This window comes from Zootermopsis nevadensis, unplaced genomic scaffold (genome assembly GCF_977971745.1).
Source record: "Zootermopsis nevadensis isolate Lab colony 2312 unplaced genomic scaffold, Znev_1.0 Znev_ptg000023l, whole genome shotgun sequence".
Lineage (NCBI taxonomy): Eukaryota > Metazoa > Arthropoda > Insecta > Blattodea > Termopsidae > Zootermopsis > Zootermopsis nevadensis.
Genome location: NW_028259155.1, coordinates 1,201,544 through 1,228,838, shown reverse-complemented (window position 1 = coordinate 1,228,838; position 27,295 = coordinate 1,201,544). Strand labels below are relative to the sequence as shown.

The following is a 27,295-nucleotide window of genomic DNA, read 5'->3' as shown; positions in this document are numbered from 1 at the left end:
TCCTCTCCCATCTAGGAATTCTATTCTCTCTTGTTAGCCCCCTAACTGGCGACTATCCCTTGTCACCTGTCCACAACTGCTAATTCTAAACATTTTCTTGTACCCTTCACATCTAAGAGGCCTTCTCCATCCTCAACCTGAGGCATGCAACAGGCAGTAGGTTCTTTTAAGTGGTTCTCCAACTTAACTGTCATTTCTTCATGGGTATCCTCATTACAATAATCACAACACTGGTAATCAAAATTTCAGACAGCTTTCTTTATTTTCCATTCATTGTGTTATACTATTTACATGTTACATTTCCAACTATTCACATTATTTTTTACAAGGTTTCAAATTAACCTTTTGACTATAACAGACATTGTCAGATTTGAAAGCATTTACACTTACGTTTTACTTCCATCTCAACACTTCACCATCATAATTAAATTCAAGAGCAAATTTCTGGATCTCATCTTTGTTTCCTCTATTTCAAACTCTTCAATGATCTTTGAGACAGAAACGCCAGCATGTCACATGTCAAGCATTTTAACTTTTTCATTCTGCTTTTTTCAAATGCCATGATACACACTTTAAACACTTTTCATTATATTCCTCTACTGAACAGACAATATCACATTCACAGCCCTAATACTTGTTATAAAGTTACTTCTGAAACTTTCCATCAACCATATTCAATATCAAAATATTACGTCACTAAAAATACCTAAGTCCCTCAGAACACTCCCAACGGGAAATGGCAGCCATTCAAATGGTCACAACAAAAGTAACGAGACCATTCACAGTTAAATTTAAATATGTAGGAATTTAAGTGAACCAAATATGCTGACATTTTCTAAACCATTTTTTCAGATTAGAATCGGAGTCGATTAAATACGGATTCTGTTTCAATGAAGACCAGAGACAGATATCTGCGACAGACATCGAGTGAAGCAACCAATCCTGTTTACTAAGAACAGCGGAAAGTGAAGTCAGGGCATATGAACGTACCTCGTTACTTCCACGAGTTAATGACATATAAATACTATCCAACCATTCATCCACTTGGCCTCCATAAATTTCCCCCTTACTTTCATACACGAGAACAGGATCAGGTTTTTGCTCCAGCAAACGATTTAGGTACCTTGCAATATTCACTTCTCCTGCTATTGTACCATTGGAAATAGGGCACTGGATTAACAAGGGATCCTTCCCCACCTTCTTCCATATCAATGTTATTTTTATAGTCCTGCCTGTACCAACGCTGTTTGAAGGACCAGTCAAAAAAGACTGCAATTCAGAAGGAATAAAAGCAACAGAAGAATGGGCGTGAGATGACACCTTGATTCTGTACCTGTCCGCGAGCAATTTTGAGAGGATGACGAGAGAGTACGGAGGATGATGAGGATCTGAGACAATCGCAAACTCTAAATTCTGTTCATCCACATTCTGGAAGCCATTTTCAGGATTATCAGAACTATTCTTTAGCTTTCTCAGCTCTGTATACAACTGTTCTAACCGTAAGAGAATGGAATTCCAGCGCTGCTCCAATGTCTGTAGATCCGTCCCCAACGTTCCATTCCTGAAAACATTCAAAAGTGCAAAGTAAGAAAACCCATGAGAACAATCAGGCAATGCAATTTTCATCACATGCTCCGACAAACAGAAAAAAACAATTTTATGGCAGTATTGGTCTAATTTAAAGTATCTTCAATTAAGCGGGTCCTGTTATGTATAGACTTGACAAAAAGCATTCACTTTAATTCCCCTACCTTCCTGCCCACACTTCCAATAAATGTTCCAGGAAATTATTTTTACGTGGTAATAAGAAATGCACAAAAAATTACAGTCAGAAAACCTAAAGTAAAGAAACTACTTGGAATATTACGTGTAGGTGGTAGGATAATATTAAAATGAATCTTAAAGGCAGAGGGATCGAGGGCATGGACCGGATTCATTTGGCTCAAGATAGCAAGAAAGTGGTAGGGCATTATGAAATTGGTAATAAAACTTTGGGTTACATGAAAGGTTAGAAATGTCTTGACTAGAAGAGAGATTATTATCTGCTCAAAATGGACTCTACCCCATGGAGTCAAGTCAGTTTAATGTTGGTTTTCCATCGCCAGAAAACCATCAACTTTGAATTTCACCACACCTAAGGACATAGCATTCTATTCATCTACAAGCAAAATAACTACAAAGTACAGAAAATGTACGGTATTCTCACTTGTCAAGCCGACATATCGGACTGTCGTGAACCATCTGCAGATTAACTTTAGCTCCAACAAGATCACGAATGTTGTTCAATCCATACTTGATCATGGTTGGTCTGCAAGAGAAATGAAAATGTACCAAATTTGGCATACAGAACTTACATAATAAATATTAAAAATTGAAAGAATGAATTAACTAGAGTTTTGTAACAAAAAAAAAATACCACAAAGAAAGAATCTGGAGTATTATATTTGTTATACTTCTACAAACCACACCAAACTCTGCCAGCCACCCCACCATCATCGAGGAATATTTGAAGTGTGCGGCTATCATCACCTGTAAGCCTGTATTCAAGGCAAGTCCCAATCATTTCTGAATGACCATCTATAACAGTAAATTGCTGCGCGCACGTTCCTTCCTATAGTTACATTTACGATCAGTACACGTGCTCAATCCGAATGCACTGTACTGCATGAGGGGCCATGAATCTTTAGACAAATCAACACTTTTATAACGTGGATTCAAAAGGTTTTAGCTTTTATCTGGATATTAATAAAAGATCCCAACCAACATGAGAAGAAGTGAATTAATTTACGTTTACTTTTATTTTTAAAAAGAGCTCACCGCTCAAGAGAAAGTCCCCATGCAATGACATTAACATCTTCCGGAACACCCATTGGCAGAAGCATTTCTGGTCTAAAGACACCAGAATTTCCAACCTCAATCCACTTTCTCAGACCCGTGTGATAACAGAACACCTCCATACTGGGCTCCGTGTACGGATTATATGCCGGCTTGAACTGAAGCTGAGTTATGCCAAGCTTACTGAAGAATTCATACAACGTTCCTGCAACAACACAAACACATCGGGCACGACGCTGCTACACAACGTTAGCAGAAATGCTTCCAGATGATAATAAACATTCTCATAGAGTTCTTAGTATAACATCTCTTCACAGGTTAGAATGTCAGTTTTCTCTCAGCTAATACTCGACAGACTGGACCATCCATCTCCAGTCTTGTACGTTACAGTAGAATTATAAAAGAAATATATTAATTGATTTTCACTTCAAATATCACTGCATACCTATCAGATCACCCAACGTCAGGTTATAATCAGCAACGACCCCCTCCACCTGATGAAATTCGGCAAGATGCGTGGCATCAAGAGTCTCATTACGAAACACCCGATCAATGCTGAAGTACTTGGAAGGTTTAAATCCCTGAAAGAAATTAGTTAAAAAATCATCAAAGCCACTGAACTCACAGTCATACTTAGCGGTCACATAATAACATTTATTAAATGTGCCAGGTGCCGCTACAGGACCATTAAGCACTGAAATTGTTCCCGGGTACATGTGACCTGCAACTCTACAGCGCACGTCCATCAAAAGTCGGCGCAACATACAGGCACTAACATAGTATAAACGTTGTGCAAGATTAAAATGAAGTTCCTTTCCATCGTTTGTGATTCTGGTAATCAACTAACCTACACCTTAAATGGGAAAATGTTACCATATTCATTCCTTGAAGAGAGAGAGAGAAACTAACCTCCCTCGCAAGTAGATATAACATCCGTGCACTCACAGCTGTCGTGTGAGTTCTAAGCAAGTTCTTCTCAGCATCCTCTAACTTCCAGTCATATCCATATCCCTGCGATCCATATCCTCCCTTACTATGAACCTGTTTTACCTTCTGCAGATATTCAGGTGGGAAGTGACAGCTGCTTCTAGGATCTGCGAAACAAAACGTTGATTTCCAAACATCTCCTACCTCCCTTCATTTCAGGACATAGATATTTCTATCTATAATGTTTTCATCATTACAGATCCCTCAAAATCTTAAACCAAAAATAAAAAAAATGTGCACATCACTGATTTTATAATATACAATAATTTCAAAATCCAGTCCACAAAATGTTAATTACCTTGAAAATGTTGACTTCCTACCACTATTAATACAGGCACATCCATAAATTCTTTAAACAAATCTTTATATCAATACTACCCGTGTATTTAATACACAATTATATGTTTTAACAATAACATACAAGTGTTACAACTGCAAATAATTAATAATGGTTTAACACCTCAGAATCCATAATATAATTTTTAATGTACCTAGAAACAAAACTGACTACAAAAATATGAGTTATCAAAAGAACTGGAAATGGAAAGAATTAATATCAGTAAAAATTTGTTAGCCGAAGTCATACTAGACATTGTGATTAAAAATATATTCCTTGCTGGATCGAAAGCCCAGCCACCCACACTATAGGCAACCGTGCTACCAAATGGGATACTGCAAACAACCCTTCTTCTCTAAGATCCGTTTGAATACTACTCTCCCATCGAAGCGGTCCCTTGCCTTCAAGCTTTCCAATTAAAATTTTGTACACATTTCTCAACCCCCCCCCCCCCCCCCCCAGCTCATGATACATCCTTTTAATTTTAAGAGAATCTTTTGTAGACTCTCATTTTATTAATGTGTACGAACAATTCGGTATATAAGATATTGTAGGTGCGTCATATTGTGATTTATTTAAATAGTATTAAAAATATATTAAAACTGGCCGTCAATCACAATATAAGATAATTAAAAGATTAAAATATCATTTTTCGTTCCGTATCGAGTACTCGATTTACATATGGAACATTTACGACATGTTTCGGCTATCAATAGTGCCGTCATCAGGTGTTATGTTATAAACTTTTTAACTGAATTACTGATTTTTAATGCTTTTTAGTTTTCATTTTTCTTATCATTTTCTCGTCCTTCATATTGTATCTTCATCCGTTGTTGTGTCACATTGACGGCAAATTTTAATATATTTTTAATACTATTTAATTCGGTATATATTTTTTGCAGTGCATTAGTTTTCATGTGTTAATCAAGAGGTTAAGTGTCACTCTGCATCAACTTGGGCTGTAAGAGATTAGTTACAAAACTGCAAATATTATAAAACTTACTTGAAATGAAAAATGTGTCGTGTGCATCACGAGCTGGGTGCTGCTGAGGTTGAAAGAGAGCATCAAAATTCCAGAATGAATTCTCAACATAGTTATTGGTCGGCATTTCAGTGAACCTGTGATAGTAAAAATAGGAGTCATCACATCATCATTATCCACATAGTTATCATCTTCTTCTTCTTCTCAAGCTCTACAGTCTACTGTGAACTTTGGCTTCCAAAGCAGTGGGGGGGAACAAAAAAATAATGTGCAGCGCAAGGTTTTAAACACCAAGAAAGTCCCTTCTGATCATACTCACCCCATTTCCAGAAAGATTTGACGGAACTCAGCTCGAACTCTGAGAAGTGGATGAAGATGTCCGCAAGCTGGCGGAACACCCAGGGCATCTAAATTATACGGTTTAAATTTCTTCTCTCGCCATGAACCACCGGTGATCATTTCCACTGTCAAGTCCGACTCCGCTTTCTCTACGGATACGGTGAAGTCTTTACCTTTACCTAAGAGGAAGCTTTTAATTACCCTGAAAATAAAATAAACACCTACGATTTAACGTTCATATATATGTATAATTCACTAAGAAATCTTCATGATCTTGATTCTTACAGTACTGTGGGATATTAAAACATAACACTGAACAAGGTGGTAACAAGTGGGCTTCGTATATGGAAAGTCCTGGATTATAACTCTGGCCTCGATACCAGCAATCCTGACTAAAGCTTTAATGGTTTTCCTCAGTCTCTCCAGAAAATCATGGTAGTACCTTGAATTAGACCACAACTGCTTCTGTCCACATTCCTTCCAATTCATTCGTTAATAATATCAATCACTGCCATACGGTAAGAGCTACTGAGAGTGTCAATAAATAAACCACAAATAAGTAATTGGAAAAACAAACAAACAGGTATTTGGAAAGTAATTCACATCCCTTCCAATGACAAAATAATAGACAAACATGATTAGTTCATTCAATAGGCTGACAGATATGCGAACGCCTGCAAGTACTTGCCACAGACTATGGGTGATGGGATTGGCTGAGCTGTAGTTAACGACCTGTCACACAACTCCAGCCAATGAATAAGCTCCTGTTGAGTTGTAGCTGTCTAGTTGGAAGGAGTTCTCTCATGATATATGCAGAAACCTTATTTTTATGACCACAATAATAAAGGTAATAGAAGAATAACTTTTCTACCTCAACTTCCGAAGAAAGGATGTCTCTCAGAATACCAATCTGTACAACATAAAATTTACGATTTCAAGTATTTTATTAGAATATTCAATCTGATATATTTTGTTTTACTAGATAATGTATTTTAGTATTCGAAGACATGAACAAACAGAAAATACAACACTATTCCTGGCCGTAACTTTTAACGCTATAAACAAGTAAACGCGAACTTACACTTCTTGCAGCAACTTCCTTTTCCGATATTCCTGCTTGTGTGCATCGTCAACTTCGTTACTTTTGTCAGCTTGAATGAGCCTTAGATGCTGCTGGACTAAGTCAATGATAGAATCTACCTTGCGAGTCACCAATGATTCATTTCCCTGTTTGGATATTGAAATCCATCCACATGACATTGCCTTGTTGAATCCAACTTTGATATTTGCTAAACTATTCTGCAACAAAACAAGTGAGAGCAAAGGCTGATTACGATGGAACAGCTTATATAATAATTTTTATATACATAAAAATTTGTAACAAAAACCTTAATTAAGAATTACACTCCCCTTTCTGAAAGTAAATCACAATGAACATGAATAAGGTATAAAGTTAAAACAATCCATGTGTTTAATTAACATGGTACTCTATTAGTATCAGTGTAACCCGTAACTATATACTGAAGTGAATATTAACATACGGTGAGGTCAGACTGCAAGATTCCATTAGGAGGAACAGCGTTATACACAACTGCTTCATGACTACCATTTTCTGCTACCTTTGTTCCTTCATCTGTGAGTTCCCATTTCTTGTGCACTTCTTGTTCCACAGTGACCAACTGCAACAGGGATCACTCAATATCATAACATTTACAAAACTCAGCATGTTGTGATAAGTAGCAGAAGCAGCTTCTGGTTAAATCAGTGTAACTACTCCCATCTCGTTATGTTTTACACAAGGCATCTGCAATATAGCATATTTCTTTTTGCCTCCCCTAGTTTATTAAAATACTAAAATATATCCCGTACAAAAACACAAGGGTACTGGTACTTAATACACATTAAAATGTTTCATTCTGGATTATACAGAGAACAGAGATATCATTTTAAGCATACTCGTCCTACATCAAAACAACTCAGAACTTGTAGTCAAAGGGTAAATATTACGCGAGATGTTGACATTGGTTACCTGGACTGCAATGTCCTGTGGTTTTGTAGGTAAACACCAACATTTCGGAGGAACGTACTGCCTCCGTCTTCTGGGCTGAAAACTGAAGCAATGTTCCTCTGGAACACTGGCGTCTCCCTCCAAGTCCACACGAAATTTCAACCCAGAAGACCAACATCGACATCTTCACCAACGTTAGAACCTCAATATCACTTATACCGGTCTTGTTTTGATGTGCCTCACACGCACATTATTACGAATCGGAAATTTCTGAATTAACTTTGGAACTGTAATGTAATCTGACTCACTCGAAATACATTTAATAAATTCATAATGGTGCAAACCAAACTAATGTCTCGGTCCCCTGGCCAAAATATATCAAAGGCATCTTTCATGCATATTGCATTCTTTCTGGATCACTTACGTCACCAAGAGCTTGTAAACTTTTCACAGCTCCAATAACCTTCTGATGGTCTACATTGAAGAGAACTGCTAAGTGCAATGTATCTACACTTTCATGTGTATCTAAATAATGCAGAACTTTCTCGCTTAAATCAGACGCCATTCGTATCTCCTCCACGCTGCTCGCTACATAGACATCAGCCATGTGATTGTCATCATAGATAATACCAGTGTCTTAAACACGAACACGTTTATCATCAAAGAGAATTCAAAAGCTCATAGTAATCTTAGTACGGAACTACCACAGAACATACAAAATATCACAATTAACGCCGATACTTATGACAAATTCCTGTATCTAAATCATCGTATATCATTACGAAGTTACTAAATTCTCATCGTCCTGAAGATGGAGGCAACAAGTATTTCTGAAATATCGGTGAAATTCTACCATACTACGTGGCACTACAATCCAGAAAACAGTCATCTGCTTACTACAATTTGTTTTCGGCTTAGAAGTAGGAAATTATTATGCCAGTGGGAAATTTAAACACATCGGGTTTACACTTCCCTCACCAAAAGGCAAAGAGTATGCAGGTATGTTGTAAAAATTCAGTTTCAAAATTAATGTTACTTTTGAAGATTTCTGTCTTCTGGGTTGTTGTGCCGTGTAGTATGGTAGATGTTTACCAACGTTTCATATGTCACACTGTCCCCGTCATTATTAAAGCAACTCTCAATAATAGTAGAATGGTATAAGAAATTAATGTTGCACATTCTTCAAACATTCACCACCAACTACATTTCTTGACTCCTGATGGTTCCGACACTCTCCGATGAAGCTGCCTTGGCCATCATGTATGTAATGATGATGGCAAAGAAAAGGTAAAGTTGTGCCTAGTTCTTAATTAAGAATCTTACCATGCCAATGTAATGAGGAGTGGAAGAAGAGCTCGATGCACTCTTAGCCTCTGCACCAAATGGAAGTTAGTGGGAGGATGTATGAGTGCCTGAGCCTGTCTGGACATTATGGCGTTGAGAGAAATATGCCATGCAGGGAACTGAACCCCAGTCATACTGATATTGGTAGGGAATTAAATAATCTTACTTACAAGAACAGTTTTGTTCAAAACTTTGCCCTTTCGGAAATTAGACTTAATTTCAGCAGATAACTCGGCATATGTCCAAGCTGTAGGGAAGTCAAAATGGTGCAAAGATATCCCTGGATCTAAGCAATGGCAACAGTCAAATGAGGTCTGTGACATACCTATTTTTGGATATCTTAGCAGCAACCAAAGTGCCAATATCAAAGAGTCTAATACATCTCAAGGCACTTAAGGTATAGCACATGAAGGTTCCAAAGTGTTACCACAATTAAATACATTTTATTGAGTTAAAATTACTTAAACAACTTAATCAAAACCACAATATGTTCCAAGTCACTGGATATTATTCAATTTTATACACCATCTTCAAACCATTTGCAGTACAACATCCTGAGACACTTCATAAATTTAAACATTATTAAAGTCGACAGTGTTTTATATTAATTACACTCATATGCTTGAAATGTAGAAGGGAATAATAACATTAGTTGGTGTTCAGGTTCCATCATCACAGACAGCAGTCTTTAGCTTCTGTCCCAGTTCCCACTGCTTGCTGGAACATTCATCTAACCACTCGGACAACTTCCGGAGAGCCGTGTTGACATTTTCAACGTTCGTGTGGAGAGGCGGCTGATTGGAAAGTCTTTTTTTAACACTGGGGTCGTTATCAACTGACTTCCTTTTCAAACCACATTCTGTTTCGCCGTCTCTTGCAAAATCACACACTGCAGACTGTCGCTTAGTTGCTGCATAAACCATTTCTGCAAAGGAAGAAAATGAGTCAACTCTCATTCAGAGTAGTTTGCGATGGTGGTTAGGACAGAAGGGAGAACAACATTAGTACAACTTTGGCTTTCAGAGATGAGCCACATTAAACACCAAAAATAATCTAATGTTTCAGCAAACATTACACTGCCATCTTCAGGGTGAACAGTGGGCTCTTCTGCTGTACCAATCAGCACCATCAAATCCAACTTGCCACTTAATGCTATAGATATCAGACTACAGTTACATTTACTGTAAGTTTCAACTTTCACAGTGCCTATTACACATTACGGAATACTTAATTAGATACATCCTATGAAACACAGAGACAAAGATGTGTACCATATTTATTCGCTTCTCATGAAATATGCCAAAAATTTATTCCACTTTTGTGAAACTAACTTTCATTTGGCTCACCTTTGTCCTTCATACGTAAGTAACACAACCACTGGCTTTCTACGAATGAAGATATCTTCTCACGATTCATTGCCACCATTATCTCACGTTCTCCCTCCTCTTGAGATAGTTTATCCCCAAAATTCAATTTCCGTAACTTATATTTGAACAGCAACTGAAAAAACACATCATAAATAAAAACAATATTTTTACAGCAAATAACTCTTTTAGAAATACTCTGTATTCAAATGAGAAATTCATTTAAGTATTTCACCAAGACCTCTGAGGGAGGAAATTGATACTTCAGAGGTACTTGCTGCCTCCATCATTAGGGTACGCAGCAAGGACCCCTGAAATTATGGTAAAATTCTACAGGACTACATAGTACTACAACACAGAAGACAGCCATCTTCAGGATTTAACTCGTTCAACGATGTGATATTGGATTGCTTCAAGCTATTTCATTCCTCACAAGAAGGGTTTAATTACTGATGATCTATAATGCATAAAATTGAGAAGCTTGCATAAGTATTGGAGAACATAACAGGTGATTCATTTAATACCTTTTGGAAAATAAACATGTTAAAATGCGTTGCCATGAGTGCAATCAATAAAGGACAAATGATTTTTCCAGAACATGGTCTAAAAAAACCATGAGATGGGACAAACAGTACCACACGTAAAGACAAAAAATTTGTGCAGTTTAAAGTCGGATTTTATTAAGGAGAACAGCAAATGGTAGCATCGCATTAAAAGAAATTGGTCGATGGCGAAGTGGAAAGAAAAAGCTGTACATGATACACTGCTAATACCCATGACTTTCTGAAATACAAGTAATTTCATAGATCTATTGAAGAGAGAGCTGTCTAAAGCGATCATTAGCCACCTGCAGAGTACGGTCTTTGTTCTGTTACCAAGCTGGTTCATTCAATAACAAAACGAGTACTGCACATTACCTTAAATACTGAAATCCATGGAATACGGGACAAAGTGTTCTCACTCCACGTGGGATTGCTCTGATGCGCAGTCAGCTGATGAAGACAAACACTGAATAATCTGAAAAGAGAAATGGAACTGTTCCGACTGACATCACAGTTGTGACTACCGGTTTTCTTTTCCCATGCAGAATACTTACACCATTAATAACGCATGGCATGGAACTGTATTCAAACATTTTGATCTGATCACGTAAATGTCACACTACTTTTATCGTCCTGGGTGACCTATAAATCTTTTAATTTGTATGTGTGTTATGCCTGGGCAATCACACAAAGGGAAAAACACAAAATGGAAATGTGTACTGTTTGGAGTGAACATTACAGTGGCATTCTTCATGCATGGGCCCATTACGCGTTCTTCACTGATGCCAGAGTATAAAGAACACCTTAAAAAAAACTACACAAATGTGTTTCAACTTAATGACTATTTACAAAGGAAACTAACAAAATCACATGATGACTGTCTGTCATTAAAAACTCAGATTAGGTTGGACTAGCTTGAGATAAAGTACAGACAGACTCGCAGCAGCATTCCACGGACCTGACAATTTAAGTAGCACTTCCAGGCAATGAACTTGATGACCATAAGTACATCATAACTTACATGAAAACTTCATTAATTCCTTCATAAGGAATGCTGTTTTGATGACAGTATTCCATCATGAAAGTGCGTAACTCTTGTGGACTCTTTGGAGGCCATTTAGTAATGGGCTTAAACTGCGCACTCTTCAATAGCTGGTAAGGAAAAATAATCACAATACAGTACTATTTACAGTAAGAATCAAACTGTTCACTATCATAACCAAAAAAGCTTTGACCCAAAGTTAAGCTACTTCAAATAAATTACAATCTGTTTCTCTAAGATCTTATACTGTAACGCGTCTCAATTTATGAGTGTATTAATTTTAAGCAGAACCTTACACGGTCGACGTGGCCTTGACCTACTTAATCCCTAAATCCAGCAATGGCAAGTATGTAAGCACAGTTTTTGGAAACATGACTACACGATGAACAGAATTCTGACAGAAAACATCATTTGTCACACAATAAATGTACGCATGCCAATCCACAGTATGACAGATAATGACATTCAAATAATAACATAAAAGTCAGTTCTCTTAATGATGTGTCAAAAAATAGTTACATCTAAGCATAATAAATATTTATATAAACCACACCTCAAATAAAGAATTTTTATACTCTGGTGATCCAAAATATGGTGGCATGACTTTATACAGTTTGGTTGAAGAACATTCTGCAATATTAACTGCAGGAATATACTTCACAAATTCTGGTGCTCCAATTGTACATTTATTTAGGGTTTCTTCAGTTACAATCTTCAGCAATTCATGGCATGCTCTGTTGTGAATATGTATCAGTGATTCTAGATTCTGCAACAGAAAATTGTGATGTAACACGTGTAAGATTGGAAGATGGTAAAAAATTAATGGCTGCCTTCTGAGCTGTAACACCACGTACTGTGGTAGAAGTCACGCAAATGCTCGGATTGTATGTTGAAACAGGCAAAGAAAGTTCTTTGCACATCCTTTCCAATTCATCATCAGTTTATCAGTCAAATGATTTTACTCAACACAAAGATGCCATAGACATCACACAAATTTCACGTCATAAAAAATAACAAATGCAAGTGAGATGAGCGACAAACAGGGATTGGATTTCTAGATAAAAAAATCTTTACTTACAGATAATTAATTGCAAAATCAAATGAGTATACCATTTTTATTCCTTCATCTTCATCACTGCTGTTTTCATGAAATTCAAATTTTTCCCAGAGTTGGTCTCCCAAGTATTTGCGCATTACATTCTCTGCTGTGGTGCAGAATGCCAGTGGAACATCATCAGTATTTTGAGCGAGCCAAAACACGGCTTTGCAGAACTGGAAAACGAACGGTGTTCATTTCTCAGTAACAAACTGACTCTCATTATCAAATGAACCATTATAAGGCAAATAACTATGAGTTTCCTGTGTCTGCTGACAGATTGCCTCTATCGTGGCCAAAATTCCTCTCATAAATCTTTTATTCTGAACTTTATGGCGCTACCTACAATTAACTATACTCACCATGTCTTCCAATCCACTTTTCCAATTTGGCTTGCGATAAAAAAATTCGCCAATACGAATTCCAGTTTCATACATTAGTGATTCTATGTTCAGATCCACTTTCATCTGTTCTTTGCCCAGGCAGTCCGTCACAAGGAACGCTACAGGAATTCCACCATAGTGATGCTTTGATTTAATCACTTCATGTAATCTTCTCTTAGTAGATTCTGATACAGAATCATGGCAAACCAGAAAAAGAAGACCATTCGTTCCAGCCATAGCTTCAGGGTTAGAGATTCCACCTTCGATCATATCTGGACCAACAAGGCATCTCACACTGACTGTCAACTCTGAAGCCGCAGACAGAAGTTTCCTTTCCAGCAGGAGAGGTTCTGCCTATAGCAATGTTAAAAAAAATATATTAAAACAATAAATCTTTAGTGCTTATCAATGTGCCATGTTTAATATGGACATTTTATACCAGATTTAATAATTTTATGACCTTAAAACATACGCTCACAAATACATCGCAAGATATATGCAAGGTTGAACTTTGTGTGACTTCAGATTCTCAAGGTCATGAGTACGAAGATGACTTTTCTGGGGTGTTGCGCTGAACACTCTTGTAGAAACTGAATGACATTTCAGAGGCACTTATTGCTTCCATAATTAATCACTCTGATGACAGTGGCACTAAGCACCTCTGAAATCAGAAGACAGACATCTCCATACTCACCACAGTGTGAACCTCAAATCCAATCGTCATGGAAATTATAAATAAACCTGATTCTGAATGGCAGCACAGCCTTGTTATGAAACCCTTCGTTCAGAAACTACTGAACTACTGAAATATTTCATTACTGGATTTACTAGCTACATGAGGTTTATTCTACTCTGAACAGATATAAGTTATGGGTCTTCCGACAACTTCACATTACAAACCATATTTCTGTAGATATATGAATGCCTGAAGTTCTCACCTGGTTAAGTGCATCTGCATCTTTATTTGTAGAAAATACATTTTCTGTATACTTTTTGACAAACCATCCATATGTTGGAGATTCTACTTCATCAGGGATTGACACCACCATTTTGAAGTATTTTTGCACAGAGTACTGTCTGCTTGGACTGATGTACAGCTCACATGACACAATATCAAACACAGGTATTTTATTCATACTGTCCATAGTATGAGCAGGTAAGGCTGTAACATTAAGGAATAAACACACCATAAAACCAATAAGGAACCAATCCAAAAAAACAGCGTCATACCTTGATTTCAAGTGTCAGCAGTGTAAACAACGCTGTTTATGTTTTTATTATTGTACAATATTGTATGTACAAATGTACCCACCCACCCACTGAATCAACAGTCATTACCAACCTATACATTAACAATCCTTGATTCAAGATATAAAGTCATGCAGTGTGATTTACCAATCCATCTCCATATCACACTTTAAGGATTAATTAAATGTATCAGAGAATATGGGAAAAAGCAAATAAAATACTTACAAAATTTTGCAACTGTTTTACCAATGATCTGTGGCTTCTCAAGATGTAAAATTTGTTCCTTTACTGTTAAAGATGACATCCAAGCAGGAAACTCAGACATACATTTCCTGAACAGCTTCATTCTTCTTACTGAACTTTTCCAAATATTGAAATAATTCCTGAGATCAGATACCTGCCGTTTCCGTAATAGTAATTCCAAACTGAAACACACATAAAGGTAAGAATAAAATATTCAACACTACTTTCTTCATCACCAGACAAAATATCATAACGATTTTCATACAGAATTCAAGAAACAGCCATTTTGATTACACTAAGAGAACAAAATGTCACCAAACGTTCCCAATGGCATTACTGAAATAGTTTCTAAATTTTCCAATAGCTGGAAATATACTCTTTACGTTTTTTTTTTAAAAAATCTTGGAATGATACCTAAAGTCCAAGAAATTATGAACAAATACTGTCAGTATGGTATCTGTACATACGTCAAACCAGTGCTTGGACCTGAAAGCAGATGATGCACATATACATTCTTCTGGCTTGATGGGTTGATATTAGCATTGGTTTATATAAACTCATGGACAAGGCACAATGAATATGAATACAAGAACAATGCATGAAGAAACATTATTATTACAAGACAGTTTCCTACTTCCAGCACCATGAAGCTGGTTACATATAAAGTAATTTTCATTACTGTGAGGTTCCAGTTGTTTCCAGTATCTATAACACAAGGGAAAGATACTTACTGCTCCTCTTTGATAACATTCTTCAAAATATTTTTGCAATCCTCCAAAGTGACTTCAATCAAGATACCAGACATCTGTTGTAAACATAACTCATGAAAATGCTGTTCTTCTTCACAAATTTCTTTGATGAGTTCAGTCACACAGCCAGACAGAAATATATCCAAGAACTGGAATTGAACACACAAATTCTAGACAAATTTGCACAATGCACTCCATCAGCATAAACAAATCTGGACATCACAAATATTTGTGAATTTCAGGAAAGAAAAATCCTCAGTAATTGAATCTGTCACAACTTTCAGCCTCTCGCTGTTCAAACTTTAAGCACAATAAATACATACAAAATTTACTATGGAAAATGTATGGTTGGCCAAAACAATGTACAGCTGGGATTATAATATTAAAATGTATTTAAGGAAAATATTATTAAACTTAATCTGGGTAGAAAACTTCTACAATGCAGGTGATATGATTCTCTAAATTACTGGTAACCACCTACAAGAGGACACTGTGTCACAACCCTGAAAACCAAAACCTTAACTCTACCCATGACAGACACTTACATCTCGTATAATACATATGTAATTATATATCAAATGATACACGTTTCTCAGTAAATTATCTCACAAATATCAATATTATCACTGTTATTCTTTCATACAAATAATTTTTTCCTTGAAACCACATACAATGTTATATGTTTCATAAATGTTTGTGCTTGTTATGACACGGCACAGAATACTGTGACATTCAAACACTTAAATGTGATGCGTGAGTGTAAAATGATTAAGTTAGCAAATTTAACAAGTTGATATACATTTGTTCAAAAATTTACAACTAGAAGTATTGGGTCTAACAGACCCCAAGCAGGATCTGTTACAAAGATAAACATAATCTAAATAATGCTATGCAAAACTCTGTAGAAGTCAGTGAATGAAACGCAGTGAAATCACATAATGTCTGTAATTTATTGTAAATATTATTAGCCTACAGTTCTGTGAGAACCGGTGCAACTTCTACCAAGATCATGTTACTGGATGAATAATTAATTCCTTATGAGTTCTTTAAAACGCACGACATACCTCTGCAGCTTTAACGTCCACAAACTTCTGACGCTCTGCCTCCTCCTTCTTTGCAATTTCTTCTGCTTCCTGCCTTGCAATTTCTTTCTCAGTGGCGACCACATCCTTATAAATTTCCCTAAAATAAGTTCACAACTCAGAAGTGAGGGTAGAATAAAGAATAAAAGGATAAGAACATGCTACACCAGGAAGTCAGCACAGAAAACATACGCACACCGACGAGAGTGGGGCCTGTGTATTAGTTAACACTTCTAGAGCCAATGTCTAAATTGGGATATGCCATTTGCAAGAATCACGAAAAACATAAAAAGAACACTGTGGTGCACCAACATACAAAGCCAAAAGGGGATGAACTGTTTATTGTTTCCCTCGTTCTTTCATCCCTGAAACCCTGAAATGAAGGAAAGGATGGGAGTCGCTCTGCAGGATGCCTCTCACCCCCATCATAAGGCAGACAGTGAAGACCACAAGCAAAATTTCCATTTAAGATATAATCTCCTGTATTTTTAATGGGTGACTCATTTATATTTTGTGAGAAAACAATTTTGTATATATATATATATATATACTTTTAATTTTTTGCATCATGTCAAATTTCATGTCAAAAACCATACAGGAAGAGCCTCCTACTGAAAGTTATGTAAAAATGCCTGAAAGTTAAGACAGGCAGATCACCTACCTTGTCAAATCGCAAGTCACATCTAACAGCATTTCATCCAGTTCCAGAAGACCAACATTCGTTAATCTGTCACTGAAAACCTGGAGCTCTTCCTGAATAATCTCAGATAACATGCCTTGCATCATTTCATTTGACTAGACAAAAAGAAAGAGAAATTAAAACTATTTTCTGTTCTGTTGAAAATAACTGTATTAAAATAGTAACAATTATTTTATAAGGCCACACACAACGCTGTCACAACGCCATGAAAGCTACCAACGGGCCACTGCACTTCAACCAGAGCATTTTAAGTGACCATAAGTTGCATCTGCTACAAAGCAGCAGTTACTGGTGGGCTCTTCATAAGAAAAAGTAAAATTTCCACTGCTATAACAAAAAACTTCTACATATTTAAACGAGAGACAACATTTTGATTGTGCAATGTTCTGTAAAATGTGTCAGTTGAATTCACCAAAAATCACAAAGTAAATGCAATTCAGGGCACCAATGCAAGCTGAGGTTGGTTTCAGAAATTTATTAAATAAAAATATTCTGCATAAGAAGTCAAACAAGTATTGCACAAAGGTTTTTTTTATGACTATGGAGTAAAAATTTAATTTTTAATAGCATGCTCTTTTGCATATGTATTAGATCCACAAAGATAGACATTTAAAATTATTTCATTGCAGAATACAGTAATTTAAACGAGACAATGTAAAACTAGTTCCACTCACCTTCCATGTCTCAGCTTCTTCTATAGCTTGCTCCTGATGACCAATTCTCTCCACGTCACTCATTTTAGCAACGTCATCAGATACGCCACACTCCGACTTACCACCCTTGCATGGAGGTTTTGATGTTTCTAAATTAAACATCTTATTTAGTGCATCCATGGTTTCCTGGTTAACAGTACCATCAATGTTGAAGCTGGACTGTGGCTTGTAATTCTGAAACGTGTCCAACGTCAGCGGTCCGCCGTTCACCACCTGTTAACAACAGTTCAGAATACCCTGACATATCAGAACTACTCCTGGGACATAATATTACAGAGAAACTGATACTCCCATTTCATATTTGAGACTTTCTGCCCTTAATTCTTTGTTCAAACACAGAGCGTCAAATATACATATAAATTATTAATACGAACACTCACCTCTCCCACCGAACATGTTCTCTTCCTTTCAATGAGCAAAATAGCACGACCAACAGGTAATGCATGAGATGGAATCTGCAAGGAATCTTTGCACAGTATCACTTCAGTGTTGTCAGCATTTAGCCCTAAGCCGTAATGGTAACAAAACACTGCAGCATCCCTCACATTCTCAAAAGCAAGCCATCTTGCAAAGTCTTGAATTGCTAGCTGAAACAAAACCAAATGCATATTATAAATTTAACTATGAAAAATCTAATATTTTATTTTAATATTTTCCGTCAAATCACAATTTATAATAAGATAATAAAATATAAAATATTTAAAATATCATTTCACGTTCCGCATCGACCCGACACACATTTTAAATATTTTATATTTTATTATCTTATTATAAATTGTGATTTGACGGAAAATATTAAAATATTAACTTAATTCACAATATGACGCAAATATACTACCTTATGAAAAATCTATATATCCAAATAGAACTATAGCACAGATTTACGTCTGCAGCAGAAAAATTTAGGTGCATTATTAACATCACATCATATGATATGTAAGAACAAACTGTGCATTTAATTCAACTAACATTCTAGAAAGATACTTGCTTACAACTACAGTATCCATTAAATGTTGGTAAAATTTATAAGCACAGTTTGCTCAAAATTAAAGAGAAGTTGTATCAAGGGCGTAGTATTTGCAACATGAACAAAATCATAAGAAAAAGATTATTTCCTTTTTAAACCTTCAGTTAATACACAGCAATTAAGAATCAGCCTTTTACATTTATAAGTTGTATCTCAGGATACAGAAAGATAAACATAGATTAAAAGGCCAAGTATTGTTTCTCATTCATGAGAAATACAAATAAGAGCTTTCAAAATATTAAAGCTCACATACTGTATGTATTAAAAAGTTTGAACATTTTAACCAATGAGTAAATGATACCTGAAGATTAATACGCAATAATTTGCAGACTTCACAGAAGTATACTCACCACAGACTGCTTATTCCCAAAACAATGTGACCTCAAGATTGAGAAAAAAGCCTTGGAACGGACCTGAGCAAAGTACCGCAGCAGAATGCAGGCATTCAGATACGTTGTACGCCTTACCAGCTTAAAAAATCTAACATAATTATCCATGCTTAATGCGAGCGACACCTCAATAGCAAACTTTACTGGTTCAGAATTGACTATTTCTGGACTCAATTCTTTGAGTTCCCTGAAACAAATAATAACAATGTGAAACACTACTCTCAAGTAAATTTATTCCAAACTCACGTAAAGGAAATTTTTGTGGAGTGTTGCTAAATTAATTCTCAGCATGGTACTCGACAGTTCAATGATGATAAGCTTCACTTGCTAACTTATTTCAATCAGCAATAACAAACTGAGAACAGAATTCTGAGGTGCTTACACTGACATAAGAGAAAAGTAACAAATAACCAGAAAGAATTACGTCATGAGTAACTTCACAACCTGCGTGCTTCGCATAACATTGCTAGTGATTAAATCAGAGGGGGATGAGATAGACATGGCATATACCACAGCTGGGAGAAATAACAGCTGCAAGGGACGTCTCGGCTGAAAAACGTGAAAGGAATACAACACTTGAGAGACACAGGCATAGCTGGGGGGACAGAGAACCACAGTCCGAAAGTGCGAGCGAACTGAGTTGGATCACGATGCAGACCAATTATCACTCTTGCCAGCAGCAACTCAGACCAAAGTATCGGATATTACATTAAGCAAACAAAAACGAGTTTAAATACGTACCACATGAAATTTGCATCATTCAAGTTCAGAAGTATGATGTAGCCCCTAAATTCTGCTTCATTCGGGCAACAAATCCCTTTCAACGACATGTCATGATACATGTACTTCAAAGTCTGCAAACATTTTGTCAAATTTTCTGAGTTTATCTTGTTATCAAAGACACTTGTATCTTCGGCCACAAGCCTCTCAGAGCAGTGGATGTGAAAGCGTGCACATTGCTCGACTAACCTTACGGCATCTTTATCACATAATTCTTGCTGTGTTATGTCCTAGAAGGCAACAAACTGATATCAAAAAACTGTCAATACTTTAACATGGTTCAGTGATATAGGTCAATATGATCACAAAGACTTCTTTTTGAATAGTATATTTATTTATTTCCGTCAGTACACAAACTTAGTTGTTAAAATTGGTGTTATTAAAGCTAAAACTTTAAAATTTGGCGCTTATCATCGCTATTACGATGTTACAATTTTAGCGCTAAAATTGTAACATCGTAATAGCGATGATAAGCGCCAAATTTTAAAGTTTTAGCTTTAATAACACCAATTTTAACAACTAAGTTTGTGTACTGACGGAAATAAATAAATATACTACTGAATTAAGCACAAACATGACGCATTTAAGCTACAAATTCTTTTTGAATGTTTCAGCTATAAAAATACTATCATATCCATGTAATTCATTTGACTCAGAATACAGACCAGTAACATGCTCTTGTAAACAAGGCAAGGAACCACAAGGTTTAATAAAGAACGGGTAATATCTCAATTATCTCGTGACTCTGAATTTCTCAAATAGGACTCTCCTCTACGGAGCACATTATCATATCCATGCAGAAGACAGAGGAAATAAATAATTATATGGGAAAGTACTGAAAATAACAATAACTAACTTAAACATCATATGTTCTGCTTTCCACGTGAGACTAAGATTTTTCCTTACGTATTCCCTACTCTCAAATTTGGCAAAATGAGGGAACAAAGTATTCCAATTTAAAATTACCACATGTCAGCCAAAGTTACAATGTTAATTAGGTACATAAATTGAAGCCTGCTTATAAACACATACCTTCCTTATCCCTCGTGTACGATCCCACAAGAAATGGTACCAGTCACCCAAGTTTTCATCCTTATTGTCACAACGATCCATGACTTTTGCTAAAAGATAATCCATTGTCATACGCAGGACATGAGGAGGTCTTAAGTCATGCGGAAGAGGTTCCTCCTGATCTGCTGAACTTCTAGAATATTGCTTCACTGCAAGTGCATGATCCATAACAACCTCCTGAAAGATGTTTTATAATATTCAACATGACCAGATAATATTGAAGAATGTACAAAATATCTAAATAATACAAATTTTGGACTCTGATCATTGAATATTACATATAATCACTACATAATAAACATTATTCATTGAACTGGCTAAAATCTGCATTACCTGCCAAGTGACAATATCATCTTCTCGAAAGTAATATTAAGAATTCTCACGTAAATATATTATATACTTACCTTACTTGCATCGTATTCATACAAAGCTACTTGATGCCTAGACTCTCTTTGGTAACGCTCTTTTTCAGGACACATGTCAGGGCATGTTCCTCGAGTAACCACTGCTGTTGATAGGTCAGACTGTTTGCCTCGTTCTACAATTAAAAAGATTAAACTTACATTCCGAACAAATCGCACGTTACTGTCCGACTTTGAGCTAAAGCATGACCAGGCTTAAGCAGTGTTGCCAATCACACAACTAAACATTCCAATATTGCCCTTCTTACTGAATCTCTTTTGTAATATGGATCAGCACACTTCTGTAGTCAAGGCAAAATCACATAAACAGTGCAACATATGGTAAAATATTCAGAGGAAAATAACGGAATGTGGCGGATGATTAATATTAAATGATCATAGCAATAACTCATACGAGGTACGTCCCAAAAGTAAGTTTCCCTGGGGCCGTTTACAGAAACAAAACACAATTTCATGGAAATATTTATTGCAACAGATACAGCAAGTGTCCAGCTATTTTTCAACATATTCGCCACCGGAATTGAGACATTTGTCATACCGTGGGACCAACTTTTGAATACCTGTGTCGTAGAAGTCTGCCGCCTGGGATTGGAACCACTGTGTGACAACCATCTCCGCCTCTCTGTCATTCTCAAAACGCTGACGCTGACCGGACAGGAATTTCTTGAGGTGTAGGAAAAGATGGAAATCACTGGGAGCGAGGTCCGGGCTGTAGGGTGGATGATTAAACACCTCCCAGCTGAACTCCTGCAGGAGACTTGCTGTCCGTCGAGCCGTGCGCGGCCTAGCGTTATCACTGACCGCACTTCACAGTCGGCGGGAGCTGGAATAAGAACCTCCATCTTCAACAGCTGCAACGATGCTACTGTGAGAACGCGGGAAGTGCCGTTAGTGCATGCGCCATGCTACGTCATTGCTCTATCACGTACGCACAGTCGCTTCGCTCAATATAAGGTTTGCTAGCTGTGGGACGAGTGGGAAACTTACTTTTGGGACGCGCCTCGTACATGGCACAAAAATTACTTACCCTACATTACATAATTATTTTATTTCTAGTCACCACACTAAATGCACTCAACATAACACTTACTTAGCCTCAGTATTTTATCACGTAACTCCAACAGCTGGTACCTATCCTCCGCAGAGTCGTTAACTTCATTTGACTTGATGTTCCACACTTCCATGAGTTCTTTTAAAGCACTCAGATGATGGTGTGCAGGAGTAGATTTCCTTATCCTTGTCTTTGAAGACAAAGATGAAGAAAAATCAGAAACAGAATTACCACTGTTTGTAGTTAAAGCTGCGGAACTCTGCCGTGGTATTCTTAAAGCTGTCGATTCTAATGGTACTACTGAACTGTCGCTCACGCTGAAAAGAATATATATACATGTATGATATTACTTTTTTCTTGTGAATAACAAAGATGTGAAAAACCAGAACGCTTGATGAAAACACATGCACGTAAAATAAGAAATTAACACCCATCTGTCCTTCCATTCAGAAGCTTAACTGACCACGTCTTTAAACTCGTCAATAATATACTTAATTTATGCAAAAGTCCACACTACAACTTGCAACCAAAATACAAAGCAGTTGACCACGGCCAATTAGGGCCAGCACTTCGATTAAAAAGACCTAAATATCGTAAATTGCGCCTTAAACCAAACAAGCTTGGAAAGGTGTACACTAAAATTACAAAAGGTGTTCTTTATGCCACATCACAGGTCTGCATGACTCGCACTCAAGAACCGCAAGGTTTCCTCGATATAAGTCGAGTATTAGCGCATAAAAACAACAAAATCAACTTACAGCAGTTCCTGCTGGGAGCCGGGTAGTGACAGTTGCATCCAACTATATCAGTTAATGCGCCATATTATCACATACAGAAGCAAATGCAATGATGGACCTTAAACAGGTCTTTCATCACTAAAGACGAATATGTACTAACCTCAAACCAACTTCATTACAAGCCATTACATCTAGTTCATCCTTGACTTCGTCAGGCATCTCGTACATTCTACTAGCAACAGGATAAGAAAATATATTTTCGACAGCTTTTCCGCTGTCTTCCTTCCTCACGTCCAAAGCTTTAGAGCTCTTTCCCTTTCTAGAGTGAAGCAGATGTCGCATTCTCATTCTGTTTCTGTCTGGTACCGAAGAACTCGCAGTTCTGATCCTTTTTTCTACATTATAGATTCTGTGCCTTGGATGGCTCTCTCCAGTACTTTGCTTTGGCAAAGTATCACTTTCTGAGCTGCGGGACATTTTTATCGTCGCCTCAGATACTATTCTTGATTCTGCTGGAGTATCTGATGGTGAGGTAGAGGCGTGATCCTTTGATCTTCCTCGGCCCTTTGCTGGCTGGCTCCAGAAAATAGTTAACAACGAGCCCTTCATTGTTGTGCCCTTCTGCTTAGCGAGCGCAGCAGCAAGCTGTTGGGAGAATTTTTAACAAAATAAATGTTTCAATGTGCAAACTAGCAAACTCTCTTGAAGGGACTTACGGTTGTTTTGAATGTAGAGAGAAACAAATGGAAATGTAAGTCAAACGTTACTTACGTGGCTCTCAAAGTGAACAGTACAACTTTTTCGCTTCAAACACAGATATATTCTAACAACATGGCCAAACTGCTGGAAGTGAGCACGAAGGAGGTTCCGGTCCATCATGTTATCTGGGATATTGCAGCAATATAAGTTCTTAAGTTGCTGAATTACTGGTCCAGAAGGTGACGGAAGAAACTTCTCAGTTGAATCTGTTCAATATGCAAAAAAAACATGGTTTCAAACAAAGTAATTAGTACTGTGATCTGACGACTACTGATAAGCTACTGAATATTATGGCCAAGTGTGCTTTATATATGGGAGGCAGCAGGTTCCAATCCCAGACCAGAGGCTGACTATCCAGAATGTCTTTTGTCGATTTCCTCAGCTCCTTCCACCCACTGCATTTTGATAGTCTGTGGCAGTTTCTGTCTTTCATCTGTTAATATCAATCACATGTAATACCATGAAACTTAACTGCTTAATAAATGCTCTGTGTACTGTTTACAACTTACAACCACTTTTTTATATTTTAATATGCAGAGTTTCAGATCATGCACTCTTTACACTTCAAATGAATTAAACATTTCTTATTCAGTTACAGAGTTCTGCATAAAAAGAAACAAACATCCTACATAAAACCCATTATTTTTGTCTGTCTTCAAGTTAAAGCATAATCACATCTTAGGCTCCAGCATCTGTGGATCAACTAAATTCTATAGACTTCTGACACTACAGTGAAACAGATAAACTAAAACTGAATTCACAGTGTTTGGAATTAGCCAGACTTTGTGCATTGTCTTTCATAATTTAACAACCAAACTCTTACTTCTATGCTTCTGAAAACAGTACTGACGTCGGGTATGATAATAACAGCTAATTTACAGGCAGTATATAGTAATACAGGCTGTATCAAAATTATTCAAAAATATATACATATGACTGGTCAGTGTTCATCGATGTTCCAATTCTTATAACAAGTGTAGTACCATGGGAAGTAGAAGATGCACACAATGAATGTTTCTGTGTAACATTCCCACTCCTGGTAGATGTTCGTCTGCTAGTGCCATGAGAAGTACGTGGCAGTGTGTGCCCACTGCTATTACCAGTACTACCACTTGTAGCAGCACTACTGTTAATCTCATTATTTGTTGACAAATTCATTTTCCTTTGTGTATCTGTAAAAAAACACAATATACTGCATGGACTTTGGTGCAAAGTGCCCGTATAACTAATGAGCTAGTAAACTTCCAAATAAGTATCTAAACATACTTACCTCACAACCAAAATTCTGACCTACATAGTACAAATACAAGGCTTAAACATAACCTCCATAAGCTAAATTCTAATATCATTAATCATCAGAAACGTACTTATATTGCAGGGATCAAATTATTTGACACGTTTCCTTCCAACATTAAAGTTTAATCATGACATGAAAGCATTCAAGTCAGCACTAAGAGGCGCATCTTTTACTTCCCTCTTTCACACTGTAGAATGTTCTTTAACTCGAAATTATTAAAGCTGTAAATATGTATATAAATAACTTTAAAAACTGTGTGGTTAAGTTTGAATTGGTATTTGATTTGTTACAAGTAGGGCACATCAAAAATGTACGTACAAGAATCAAAACATAACCTAACTTACCAGTTAAATTCATTTTAACTCACTACCCAACTTCACACATCATTATTACGGTTGTGGTTTCCATTATAAAACAAATTTTACTGCGATAATCCGTAAATTATATACTGGGCTTCGATTTCAATCACAAATAAAAAAACAAATTCTTCAAACCAATGATTACTGGCAATGTATAATGTACACAGAGAACCTATACAATGCAGCTGATTTTCTTTGTGGGCTCATTACTCTTCTGTGACTCATCAGGCGGCAAAATACACAGCCAAACTAACATATACTGCGTTAAAAATGGTTGTGCACGTAGTGACGTTACATATAAAGGAAAATTGAAAGAAAGGCAAGGCGGTCTGTCATTTTTCGCATGTCATGTCTATCTATCCGTATGCATGATTCAACTCGAGAACTACTGTACGGATTTGGCTGAAATTTAGTATGGATGTTGTGCCATTGAGGACTTTCCTAAAATTGTGTTTTATAATTTCCTACATTTAGTGGGACACGACGTACGAACAAACGTGTGAGGTGCTGTCCACAGTAGCGCCATTAACAGTGGGGCCACACAATGATGTTTGATAATAGATTTTCGGAAAATACAAAATTTGTACATGACAATTCTTTGTACAACGTAAAATGACTGAATGGCCGGTGCATGAAAGAAGACAATGTTTTAACTTGACCGCGCGGCGATTTAAATCACATGTCGCCGTGCATAGTGCAGAGACAAGTTCCAGCTTACATTTTGAATAATTGTTTTTTTTTATGTAAAGTAATTCTTTTGGTACGTAATTGAAGAGGAATTTGTGGGCTTTCATCTCGTATTTGTGTTGATACACTTTCATTTTCATTTCTAGTTCTCTGCCTGACCGGTTTGTGCGCTACATCACGGTCAGATCCTGTCTCCACCATAAGGAATTCTTGTGAACTAAATTCATTAGATGGAGTGTCCTTACGGTGCTGCCATCACTTAGGTATTTGTAACCACAAGAGTTGGCAGAATTTAAAGCATTATCTTGACTCAGGAAATGGTGAAAGGCTTCCAGTCACATAATAAACAATTACAATTCTTTATTAATGCTGTGCTGTGTTCTATAAATATGCATCTGAAATTTTAATATGCCAAAACTAATTTTAAAATATATTGTTCTCAACATTCCAATTCCATGCATTTCTCAGAACATAATTTCAAAATTACAAGCGTAATTTTTTTTTTCGATTTTATTGCTAGTCAAATGAAGTTCTGCATTTTCTAGCTTTAATATTTAAATGTCCTCCGTCCCCGGAAGTAAGAATTAAATGTCCTTTATCGTTGAGGGTTTAATAATTTACAATTTGCATGTGTGAATTCTGGTGCAGATTAAACCATTCCAGTTTTGTTTCCATGCTCAGAATCATTTGTCTATATGTCATAGACTCGTCATTCATGACTA

At 36.7% G+C, this 27,295-nt stretch overlaps 2 protein-coding genes across 4 annotated transcripts; both read right to left on the bottom strand.

The window, feature by feature from the left end:
* Positions 1 to 237: 237 nt before the first annotated feature.
* Positions 238 to 8,112, bottom strand: LOC110839969 (phenylalanine--tRNA ligase alpha subunit). 3 transcript variants are annotated; one of them, XM_087354695.1, is made up of 10 exons: positions 7,913 to 8,112; positions 7,022 to 7,159; positions 6,562 to 6,779; positions 5,461 to 5,682; positions 5,163 to 5,278; positions 3,745 to 3,929; positions 3,281 to 3,416; positions 2,818 to 3,040; positions 2,207 to 2,308; positions 238 to 1,561 (listed from the first exon to the last, which is right to left on the bottom strand). In XM_087354695.1, exons 1-10 carry the CDS (start codon positions 8,093 to 8,095, stop codon positions 808 to 810), a joined length of 2,277 nt encoding a protein of 758 aa, XP_087210821.1. In that variant the 5' UTR covers positions 8,096 to 8,112; the 3' UTR covers positions 238 to 807. The 3 variants fall into 3 exon arrangements, with proteins under 3 accessions (XP_087210821.1, XP_087210822.1, XP_087210823.1); XM_087354696.1 differs by having other exon boundaries at positions 3,781 to 3,929; XM_087354697.1 differs by lacking the exon at positions 238 to 1,561 and having other exon boundaries at positions 2,203 to 2,308; positions 7,913 to 8,111.
* A 1,143-nt stretch (positions 8,113 to 9,255) lies between these two features.
* On the bottom strand, positions 9,256 to 26,105 carry xmas (RRM_XMAS2 and SAC3_GANP domain-containing protein xmas). The gene is made up of 23 exons (XM_022084590.2): positions 25,872 to 26,105; positions 25,214 to 25,402; positions 24,243 to 24,436; positions 23,632 to 24,116; positions 22,774 to 23,051; positions 21,666 to 21,799; positions 21,223 to 21,438; positions 20,152 to 20,420; positions 19,372 to 19,597; positions 18,375 to 18,581; positions 17,956 to 18,207; positions 17,243 to 17,376; positions 16,564 to 16,681; positions 15,482 to 15,648; positions 14,733 to 14,932; positions 14,198 to 14,421; positions 13,239 to 13,613; positions 12,891 to 13,052; positions 12,334 to 12,546; positions 11,760 to 11,890; positions 11,114 to 11,213; positions 10,179 to 10,332; positions 9,256 to 9,757 (listed from the first exon to the last, which is right to left on the bottom strand). Exons 1-23 carry the CDS (start codon positions 25,882 to 25,884, stop codon positions 9,492 to 9,494), a joined length of 4,707 nt encoding a protein of 1,568 aa, XP_021940282.2. The 5' UTR covers positions 25,885 to 26,105; the 3' UTR covers positions 9,256 to 9,491.
* Positions 26,106 to 27,295: the final 1,190 nt, after the last annotated feature.